Here is an 11,259-nt window from a genome sequence, read left to right as displayed (position 1 = left end):
GGTGGGGCGTGGCCAGCAAGGGGCACGTTCTGCTTGGAGCAGTGCAGGACACTTCAGGGGACAGGGTCCTGTTGGGCGGGGGTTAGGCCGCAGGGCAGGTGCCCACAGAGCTCCCTGCAGGCTGAGGCTACGTGCCCAGAGGCTGAGGCTACGTGCCCAGAGGCTGGGGCCAGGCCTGCTACAGTGAGGGGGTTGGATAGGGCCTCAGGGCCATGGGGTGGGCATTTGGGTGGCTGTGTCTGGCATGGGAAAGGGGCCCACTCGTCCCTCCCCACTCCAGGAAGACGGTGACAGCTCCTGGGTGGGGTCAGGGTTGGGGCTGCTGCCTGCAGTGGGGGTGGGCAGGACCTGGGGCTCCAGGGGAGGCATCCCCCATCCTCTGCCAGCCTCTGCGGTGGTGTGCCGGGCTCACCCTCATGGCCATTGGTGTTTCCCATGCCCCGTAGCCAGGTGCTCAGCTCAGCTTCCCAAGCACCACTCCAGCTGACCACCATGAAGCAGGTCTGGCCTGAGTACTGGGTGCCAGACCCATGTGGGACCCAGCCCAGGCCTTGGGCCCTGAGTACCCAGGGGAAGCACACACACCTTCAGCCCCTGGGTGAGTAGTTCTTACACAGGCCAGGAGGCCGACCCTACAGAAGTTTTCATGGGGGGAGGGGAGAATCCTTCCCAAACAGAATGATTCAAAAGAAACGAGAGGGAAGGTCAGTAAGACTGAAGCAGCTTCTTTGGAAGACCAGAAAATGCAGGTCATCACGAAGAAGAATTTAAAATATCTGTGGTTCCCTCACTTGGGAAAAACTACCTTCTTGTTTCTGACACAGAAACTGAGGACCATAAACGTCTGAGCACTACAGCAGCTGCGCCCATGATTGAAAGTGTTCCATTGACTTTCAATTGAAAACTTGTGATTTCCATTTTGATTCCTTCTTAAATTGATGACTTATTCAAAGTGTATTCTTTAATGTCCCAAACTGTGTCATTTTGAGGGAGAGAATGTGAGGATGAGATGGTTGGATGGCATGACTGACTCAATGGACATGAATTTGAGCAAACTCCAAGAGATGGTGAAGGACAGGGAAGCCTGTTGTGCAGCAGTCCATGGGGTTGCAAAAAATCGAACACGACTGAGCATCTGAATAGCAACAACACATGACTACGTCTTTTCGTTGTTACTTATTTTTAGTTTAGAGTTCCGCTCTGTTTGCTTAATTCTTACCAAAGAAAGATGCATAGATGAAAGGAACAGAAAGAACCCAAGAGGTTAGGACACTGTGGACAAGTCTGTAGTGGTCACTGAGCCACCTCTCCCTGACCCTGGGTCCAGTGGCCTGGGCTCAGCCTCTCTCAATTTTTTCAGCTGTTCCTTCTCTGATTTTTCTCCATTTTTATGAATTATATGCTCCTGCTGTTCCTTTCTTCAAGTTTTGGACTCTGTGACAGGTCACTGGAGCAGCTCTGATCCAACACCCCCTGCCCCTGCCTGACTTTCTCTTCCTTTCTCCCCCCAAATGTGCTAAGTTGTTGTTTACGTTATTATAACTATGTCAATACATTCACTGCTTAAGCCAACTGGTGAACTCTACTTAGATTTTCCCTTTGTTTTTCCTGGAGTTAATATTTGCCTTGCTTTCTTTTTCAACTGCTGAGCTAGTGCCTAGAGCTAATATCTTCCACCTCACCCAGGAGGCCCTCCATACAGTTGCTTGCTTGCTTGCTGAGTCACTTTAGTCATGTCCAACTCTTTGTGCAACCCCACGGACAGTAGCCCACCAGGCTCCTCTGTCCATGGGATTCTCCAGGTAAGAGTACTGAAGTGGGTTGCCATGCCCTTCTCTAGGGCATCTTCCCGACCTGTGTCTCTTACACCTCCTGCATTGGCAGGCAGGTTCTTTACCACTGGTGCCACCTGGAAAGCCCTCCATACAGTTTGGAGCTTGTCAAATGCATCCTATAGTCCATCACATCCTGGCACCCTCTGCTCTCTTGTCCTGCTCCGGGCTGGTTGCTGTCTGGGCTCCTCTTCTGGGCTGCTGGGAAGAATCTCTACATCCCATTCAGGGACCAGACAGCCTCTTCTGAGCCTGTGTGGTCATGCTGGAAGCCTGGTTCCAGCTCCCATTTGAGAAGTGGCCTGTGGCCCCAACTGCATCTGATAGTGTGCTTAAGCCCCTGTCCTTGGGGGCGTGAGGCCAGCTCCAAGCCCCAGGTAGGCTGCTTAGTCTCCACCCTGCTCCACCGTGGGGCTTGCCTTCTGTCCTTGCCTCCAGGCCTGCAGAGCGCTTTCTTTCTGCCTTTTCACAGAACATTTCAAGAGCAGACCTATGTTCCCCGGCACGCGTTCATGCTGGGCCAGGAAAGGGTCCAGCTCGTCTGCCATCTCAGCTGGAGTTGCAGCAGACACTCGTGGAGTCTCACCTGCCTTGCTTGACTGGAGGGCTTTCAGTGGCCCTAGGCTGGTGCTCACTCCATTGGGCAGCTCAGGCTCATAGGACCCGACAGAGAACCCATGCCTCCTCCCTGTGACATTCTTAGAAATAAACTGGGTGTTTTCTAACAATCTCAGGTTAACAGAGAAGTTAGCAGTTGCAAGAATAGTACAGGAACACACCCTCCCCACACCCCATGTGCCTTGTGAGAGTGAACTGCTGGCATGGGACTCCATCACACCCTGCAGTGCCACGTCCTGGGCAGGGCTGCTGCCCTCTGCTCCCCAGACACATTCCAGGCTGCTCTGATAACATCGTTGGCAGTAACCATGTCCAGCCAGGGACCACACATTGCTCTGAGCCTTTATAACTTTCATCTGCATCGGTCCGGAATATTCTTCGGCCTTTCTCTGTCAGGACCCTGATGCCTTTGAAGGTTCCAGGCCCGCCTTTCTGTACAAAGTCCTTCTGTGTGGGTGCTAGAGGTTCGGCATGGTCAGATGCAGGCTATGCCTCTTTGGCAGGATAGAGGGAAGTGACTCTCTGCCGCCCACCGCCCCCGCACTCAGGTGGTGCAGGGTCACAGTTAATATGATGATTGCTGGCGTCCACTTGGATGACTGGGTTTGGACTGCTAGTGTCCCCCCCGGGAACTCACTCATCTTCCCTTTGCAGTTGATGGGAGCCTTGTGGGGAAGAACTGTAAAACAAGGCAAATAAACCATTTCTCACCAAACTTTCAAGTTACAAATATTATTATTTTAAAACATATTTAAATATGTTGGCTATGCACAGCCCTCTGGTTTTCTATTTTGTTTTGTGGTTATGATCCCCTACCATTGTGAGCATCTCTCACTTGTCAGTGGGTGCCCGTCCTCTTGAAGCAGCTACACCGTCTCTCTTGACCAGTCCCTGTTATCCTTTGGACTTCCCTACTTCCAGACACGGTAAGATGTTTCAGACTCTTTCTACCCTCTCTCTGCCCAAGCCCTATGACCAAATGTTTCTCCAAAGGACCCTGCTTCCTTTTAGTGGAGGATGGCACTTAGAAGCCAAGACACAGCTTCTCAGGGTGCTTGCTGCTGTTGGGGGTGTCTCTCTTCTCAGGGCCTCTCCCTGGGGAGAGCTCGGGGTTATATGGATGCCTGTACAAATATGCATCCACTTTTACAGTTTCATGGGTCCACATGGATAAGTCCAATCCAATGCCATGGACTTATTTATTCCTTTCCATTCTTAAATTCCCATCTGACTTGTCACCAATAATTCATTTCCTTATTGGCTCAATCCCATAAGTAATCAAGCTGCCTGGCCAGCAGATGTCTTTTTCCTCCTCGGGCTCTGACCTCCATCAGGACAGCCCTATGGCATTGCTCTGGGCCCCACAGTCCAGTTCCAGGAGCCTAAAGTGGCAGGCTGGTGACACACATGCCTTCCCTCCACCCACCTTCTTCCCACCTGGAAACATCTCCCAGACACACTGTGTGGACCCAAATCTTTGTCTCAGGATCTGCTTCAGTGGAACCCAAACTAAGGTAAAAGGCTTAAGTTTTTATCAAACTTGAGTTACTTAAGTGTTTTTTTTTCAAATTTAAAGTTTTAAAACAGTATCTTAGGGACTTCCCCAGTGGTATAGTGGATAAGAATCTGCCTGCCAAAGCAGGGGACATAGGTTCAGTCCCTGGCCTGGGAAGATTCCACATGCCACAGAGCAACAAAGCCTGTGTGCCACAAACCACTGGGCCACGCCCTAGAGCCTTCAGCAAAAGAAACCACTGCAAGGAGAAGCCAAGCACTGCAATGAAAGGTAGCCCCTGCTTGCGGCTAAGCAACGAAGACCCAGCACAGCCAAAAATCAAACAAACCGCTAAACAAAATAAAAATAAACAGGATCCTAGCCCTTTCCTGACAATGGCAGTCTGTGCTTGTTTGAGGCCAGGTGTTTTCTTCCCAGGGAGCAGGGAGTAGGGAGCAGGTGGGACCAAGGAGGGCAAGGCTGGTCCTCCAGGGAAGCTGTCTGTGGGCGTCTATGTAAGGACTTGCTGACCTGAGTTTCCTGGTCCATTTCCCTAGCTGGGCCTCTGAGCTGTTCCCCATGGCAATGGATACCACATCACTGCCAACATGCTCATCTCCTGGGTCCTGGGGCGCTGCCAGTTTCAAAGCCAGCACCCAACTGCTGGAGGCCTCTGAGGGGCCTGAATGACCTTGCTCCCTTACAAGCAGGAATGTCTATCCTTGGCCTCCTTGGCTGCAGGAGACGGATGCCACATAGGGCAGGATTTGGTCTCCTTCCCCACTGGTCCCAGAACTTGGCTCGTGCCCATTGGGGTACGCATTCCCTAAGTGCATGCTTATCTCTTAAGCAAACATGTGCACGACCCATACCCATCAGTGCAGCAAAGGCTGGGGAGTGAGCTAGGTGGCCTAGTGCACTGGGTTCTTCCTCTGCCCCCTGACATGGCTGTGCTTGTGGCCTGGCCCCTCCACCTGCCAGCAGGGTGAGTGGCCTGTGGCAGTGGTCAGTGGGAGGAGTAGGCCACTGGCCAGGACAGCTGTGGTGATGAGTTGATGGGAGGAAGGTCAGCAGGTGGGGCCCCAGCTGGGCTTGTGGAGAAGACAGGACTGGGCTGACTCTCTAGGCACAGCAGCCCTGGCCCATGGTGGTTGGGGTAGGGTAGGCTGCTCTAGAAACTCCAACATCTTTCGGGGAAGGAAACCTCAAAGGCCACTGAAGCGGTGAAGTTTTACAAACCAGTCCAGGCCCTTCCCTGAATCTCAGGGCCCTTCACTCCTCACCTGCCCCCCTCACCTATGCACAGTCACTTTGGCTTCAACCTGGGTTCTCAAGCTCTGGGAGTGTGGTCTCCTCCACCTGGTCCCCTCTTAAGACCCCTTCCTGGAGCCCTGCAAAGCCAGAGGGCAGAGGGGAGGGGGCCCCCTGGAGTCAGGCACTGCCCTCAGGGGCCCTCAGGCTTTGGGCCCTCCTGAGAATGCTGGCTTGGCTGAAGGAGCAGGAGGAATCGAGCGTTTGGCTGAAAACCCTTCCTGTCCAGCCCTCCAACCACCTTCTTTCAATTACATGTCACCTGATTGGATGGGAGTCAAAGCCATGTAGAAGGAACAGACTCAGGTACAATAGAAAATTTTTGGTCCAGATGTTTACTTGCGAAGTCATGTCTGACTCTTTGTGACCCCATGGACAGCAGCACGCCAGGCTTCCCTGTCCTCCTTCACCATCTCCCAGAGTTTGCTCAAACTCATGTCCATTGAGTCGGTGCTGACATCCAACTGTCTCATCCTCTGTTGCTCCCTTCTCCTCCTGCTGTCAATCTTTCCCAGCATCAGGGTCTTTTCCAGTGAGTCAGTTCTTCGCATCAGGTGGCCGAAGTATTGGATTTTCAGCTTCAGCTTCAGCCCTTCCGATGAATATTCAGGGTTGATTTCCTTTAGGATTGACTGGTTTGATTTCCTTGCAGTCCAAGGGACACTCAAGAATCTTCTTCAGCACCATGGAGTCTGCGAAAGCAAAGACATCTCTTTTCTTGTTTTGTATGGACCCCTTTCCTAGTTTTCCTGTGTTGGCAGCATAGGAAAACCTGGTGTTGAGTGGACATGTGGGTAGGAGAGGGTTCACGCCCATGGTAGGGAGCTGTCAGTTCTTCAGATGTGGAGCAATGCACCCTGAACCACAAGGTCTCCCCCATGAGATTTTGCAGCCATACAGGTGTGGTGTCTCTGCCCATTCTCGCTGCCTCTCTGGACACCTGTCCATGCCTGCAGAGACACCCAGTCAGCTCCCCAGGGCAGGAATGCTGGTTTGGGGCCAGTTTCAGCATCCAATGCGGAGTCAGGAGCAATAAGGTCCAAGCTGAAGGTCACACAGGCTGAAGTAGGTGGGCCCTCTCACCTCTGCCCAACACTGTGGGCCCCCCATGTGTCCTCCAGTGTCTGGGCCAGCTTGGGTGCCCTGGTCCTGTGGAAGAAAAGATGCCACTGCCTAGCTGGGCAGGACTGTCCCTCTGCCCTTGAGTTAAGCATAACCAGAATTGTCTTCTAGATCTCAAGTCCCCAGCCCCCAGGACTCTGCTAGACACTGTTTCCTCTGGGGGCCACCCAGTCAGCCTGTCCAACCTCAGACCCTTGTCTTGTCCCACCCAGCGCTTTCTGGTCTGTCTGTCCCTTGTGATAGAGCCAGAGGGCAGAAGGATGGACAGTGTGGTCTCACACTGGCCCTGCCCTGGGTGCCCTGCAGATGTAAAATGGCTCTTTGAGCCTGGGGACTGTCGGGTAAGGGTGGGGCCAGCGTGCTCGGGGCACGCAGGCAGGAGCCAGGTTCCTGAGGAGCCTGGGCCTCACGGTAAACTGGACGCAAGCCCTGCCCTGGAACTGGTGGTGGGCGCACAAACTGGCTGTGTGGGGGACCATCGTGAGGGGTCGTGGGGTGGTCGGCCCTGCGGCCAGTCATCCTTTGGGGGTTGCTGTGTCGCGCCTGCATTGCTCGGTGGGACCCCCAGAACAGTCTGCACGGTGTCTGTCTCCCGTGTGGGGTCTCTGGGGTGTTGCCATCCTGTAGTAACCCACGTCGTCTGGCTCGGTGTCCCAGTCCTGCGTAGGACTTGGGTCATATTGCCCCGTCACGTGCGTGGGGACCCCGGGGGCTGGGCTGGGAGGCGTGCGGTAGAGGGTGCGCCGGCCCCATCCGCCCGCCCCTCAGCTGGTTTGCGGTTGTGGTGGGGGGCCCTGTGTGGGTTTCTGGGCTCTGGCGGCGACACGGCGGCTGGACGGGCGCCTTCGCTACCGCGCAGGAAGTAGCCTTCACCGGATGGGGGGCCCGGGGCGCAGCCACCGCCCCCGCCGAGCGGCCTTCCGGCGGGCGGGCCCGAACGAAGCCGAACGGGGCTGAGTCCCGGACGGGCGGGGCCGAGCGTAGCCGAGCGAAGCCGAGTCGCGGGCGGGCAGGCCCGAGATCAGCCGAGCGGATCCGAGTCCCGGGCCGGAGGGCGGGCCCGAATCCGGCCGAGTGAGGCGGAGCGCCGAGCGCGGGCGGGGGGAGCGCGCGTTCCTGGAAGAGCCTGGCCGGTGGGGGGGGCGGGCGCATTCCTGGCTGGCGCTCGGCTGAGGCCGACGCGCGGCCCCAGAAGACGCTCGGGGCGGGGCGGCGGCGCGGGGCGGGGCGGGACGCGGGGCGGGGCGGCGGCGTGAGCTCAGCGCCCGGCGCTCAGTCCGAGCTGGAGCGAGCCGCCGGGAGGATGTGCGCCGAGCCCCGCGCCGCCGCCGCCGCCGCGGTCTGAGGCCGCCCCACAGGCGCTCCGCCGCCCCGGAAGCCGCGCGCGCGGGCGGGCGGGCGGGTGGGCAGGCCGCGGAGCCGGGCGCGGGCGGCGGGGTGGGTGCGGGCCGGGCCGGGAGGCCGGCGGCGGGCGCAACGCGGCCGGCCAGCGCCGCCGGGACGAGCCGGGCGGGCGCCGCGCGGTGGGAGGAGCGGGGCGGCGGCGGCGCGCCGCGCGAGGACGGCCCGGCGGGCCCCGCGCCCGCGCCCCCGCTCCTCCCGGGCCCCTCGGCCTCGGCCGCCGCGGCGATTCGCGCCTCGCGGCGCCGGCACCTGCCCGCGCGCCCCCCGCGAGCCCCGGGCCCGCGAGCGTTGGCGTTGGCGTTGGCGGCGCGCGCTGGGGCATGCCCCGCGCCTAGGGCCCGGGGGGCGCGCGGGGGGCGCGCGGGGGGCCCGGGCGGCGGCGGCGGCGGCGGCGGCGGGCGCGGCGCGGGGCGCGTGGATGTGGCGCCGGGCCCGGGCGGCGGCGGCGGGCTCCAGCGGCGGGACCCCTTCGCCCCGCCCGCCTTCCCCTTCGGGCCCCCGGGCGAGGCCGAGGCCGCGGCCGTGATCGGCCGGGAGCCGGCGGCGGGGGGCGGCCGGGGCCGGGGCCGGGGGCGCCGCCGGGGCGCGCGGGGCGGCGGCGGGGGCCGCGGGGGCCCGGGCACGCGGGAGCGGGAGCGGCCTGGGGAGCCGGAGCGCACCATGGAGGCGGCGGCGGGCGGCCGCGGCGGCTTCCAACCGCACCCGGGGCTGCAGAAGACGCTGGAGCAGTTCCACCTCAGTTCCATGAGCTCGCTGGGCGGCCCGGCCGCCTTCTCGGCGCGCTGGGCGCAGGAGGCCTACAAGAAGGAGAGCGCCAAGGAGGCAGGCGCGGCCGCGGTGCCGGCGCCGGTGCCCGCGGCCGCCGAACCCCCGCCGGTGCTGCACCTGCCCGCCATCCAGCCGCCGCCGCCCGTGCTACCCGGGCCCTTCTTCATGCCGTCCGACCGCTCCACGGAGCGCTGCGAGACCGTGCTGGAGGGCGAGACCATTTCGTGCTTCGTGGTGGGCGGCGAGAAGCGGCTGTGTCTGCCGCAGATCCTCAACTCCGTGCTGCGCGACTTCTCGCTGCAACAGATCAACTCGGTGTGCGACGAGCTTCACATCTACTGCTCGCGCTGCACGGCCGACCAGCTGGAGATCCTCAAAGTCATGGGCATCCTGCCCTTCTCGGCGCCCTCGTGCGGGCTCATCACCAAGACGGACGCCGAACGCCTGTGCAACGCGCTGCTGTACGGCGGCGCCTACCCGCCGCCCTGCAAGAAGGAGCTGGCGGCCAGCCTGGCGCTGGGCCTGGAGCTCAGCGAGCGCAGTGTGCGTGTGTACCACGAGTGCTTCGGCAAGTGCAAGGGGCTGCTGGTGCCCGAGCTCTACAGCAGCCCGAGCGCCGCCTGCATCCAGTGCCTCGACTGCCGCCTCATGTACCCGCCGCACAAGTTCGTGGTGCACTCGCACAAGGCCCTGGAAAACCGGACCTGCCACTGGGGCTTCGACTCGGCCAACTGGCGGGCCTACATCCTGCTCAGTCAGGACTACACGGGCAAGGAGGAGCAGGCGCGTCTCGGCCGCTGTCTGGACGACGTCAAGGAGAAGTTTGACTATGGCAACAAGTACAAGCGGCGGGTGCCCCGGGTGAGTGTCCCATGGCAGCCGTGCCTGGGGAGTGGGAGCGGGGCCTGGAGAGGGCGGGGTGCCCTCCTGGGTTGGGGGCTCAGCCTCCCCCACACGTTTCAGGGCTAGATTTTGTTTTGTGGAAACTTGGGGGTGGTGTTGGCGTCCCCATAGACTGCTCCGTATCGGGAGGAAGGTCCTTTGGTCTGACTTCTAGGACTAGCTCCTTGCCTGATTGGGAGCCTGGGGGGCAAGCTTGGGGGGTGAAGCCCTCCTGAGGCCCATAGCTGTTGCCCAGCTGGGTCGGGAGGGGCAGGCCTCTTTTGCCCTTAGTCCCAGGAAGTTTGAACCTGGCCGGATCCAGTCTGGAGCCTCCAGCCCAGGCCTTCCTGGGGACCAGGGGGGTGTCCAGGCTGAGTGGGGGTCAGGGAACCGCCCTGGCCTTCCCACTCCCAGGCTGGCACACAGAGGGGCGCCTGCCCGTGTCCCCAGCAGGCGGAACTTGGCTGGGCAGGGCCTGTTTGTGCCTTGAAGTCTTCGGAGACAGACTCCAAAGCGAAGCCAGGTGTCTGGGCCGTGGTGGCCGGGGGCCGAGACTCGGCGACTCCAGCTTTGTGTGTGTGCCTGGCCTGCCAGAGAGTGAGTCTCAGAGTCCCCTGTGTGGGGGCGAGGGCCGCTTGGCACCGGGCTCGGGGACTGGTCAGCGGGCGCCTGAGGCTCTGAGTGTCAGGGAAGCCACTGGCCTGCGGTTTGTTTTGGACGTGCACGTTTTCTTCTGTCCTTTCCTCTGCGAGGCAAAGGGTGGTGGGGAGGGCCGTTGGCCTGGGGTCTGTTGTTTGTTCACCAGACGGTGGATCCGTGTGATCCAGCCTGGCAGCTCCTGGCCACTCACTGGGGTCCACACCAGCTTTGCATGGCACCTCCCCCCTCCCCAAGTATTTGTAACTTTTCTTTTGAGTATCCAGGCTTATTAAATTGCACACACAGAATGCTGCATTGGCTCTGCTATTCTTGGGAGGCCTAATTAATTCAGCTATTGCATCAAACTTTTTTTTTCCGAATCTGTGAATAGATGTTCCCGCCCGGTTTTCTCTGGGCGCCCCTCCAGCGGAGTGTCAGAGTCTCCGGGAGCGGAGGAGGGGAGGGGAAGCCAGGCCTGTCGCCTGCACTTGGGAGGCCCGTGTGTGCTCGTGGATGTGCTGGTGTTCCTGCCTTTGGCTCCGCTGGCGCCCAGGTGGCAGCTGTCTGCAGACCAGGGCTGGGATTGGGCGGGAGGGACGGTCTGAGTGGGCATTGTGGGTGGGGGAGGGTGCTGGTGGCAGGTCCCAGCAGGCTGATCGGGCCTCTCGTTTCAGACTGGGAGCTGGCCGTGTGTGACATGAGGGATGTTCTCAGTGAACTGGGGGCCTCTCTGTTTGGGGTGCCTGCCCCATTGACAGCCATCGTGGCCCAAGGGCACTCTGTGTGCAGGATTGTGGTGGGTTCTGGCCGCCTGGATAAGCCTGTGGTTGAAAGGCTGTGGCAGGTCACTTAATGCAGGGTGGAGAGGAGAAGGTCTTGTCTGCAGGGTGTGTCTGTGTTTGTGTCCGAATCTGGGTCATGTGTGTTTGTGGTTGTCTTCCTGGGGTCGGCTGTGGCAGCTGCAGGCCCGGGCCGTGGCTCCCTTGCAGAAGGCCCTGCTGTTCTGAACATGAGTGTCCGTAGGCTCAGGCAAGGCCTGGCCTCGGCTTGTGGGCCCAGGCACTGCCAGGCGAGTGGGCAAGACGGCCCCCTGAGCCGCGGCCTCAGAGAAGGGGCCAGAGCGAGCTTTGGTGTTTGGTGATTCCCCAGATGGTCGGCGCCACCCTTTCCTCTTGTGCCCCCCCAGTG

General features: G+C 60.0%; 1 protein-coding gene across 1 annotated transcript in view; it reads left to right on the top strand.

Moving 5' to 3' along the window:
• The first annotated feature begins 492 nt into the window (after nucleotides 1–492).
• SKI (SKI proto-oncogene) overlaps nucleotides 493–11,259 on the top strand; it is a 62,316-nt gene continuing 51,549 nt past the window's right edge. The window contains exons 1-4 of the mRNA XM_055583792.1: nucleotides 493–598; nucleotides 6,490–6,599; nucleotides 7,275–7,452; nucleotides 7,571–9,411. Coding sequence (XP_055439767.1) covers nucleotides 493–598; nucleotides 6,490–6,599; nucleotides 7,275–7,452; nucleotides 7,571–9,411 — 2,235 coding nt within the window. The remainder of the gene's footprint in view (nucleotides 599–6,489; nucleotides 6,600–7,274; nucleotides 7,453–7,570; nucleotides 9,412–11,259) is intronic.

Source organism: Bubalus kerabau, chromosome 5 (assembly GCF_029407905.1).
Source record: "Bubalus kerabau isolate K-KA32 ecotype Philippines breed swamp buffalo chromosome 5, PCC_UOA_SB_1v2, whole genome shotgun sequence".
NCBI classification, from domain to species: Eukaryota; Metazoa; Chordata; class Mammalia; order Artiodactyla; family Bovidae; genus Bubalus; species Bubalus kerabau.
The sequence above is the reverse complement of the archived record's forward strand: the minus strand, read 5'-3'. Positions and strand labels throughout refer to the sequence as shown.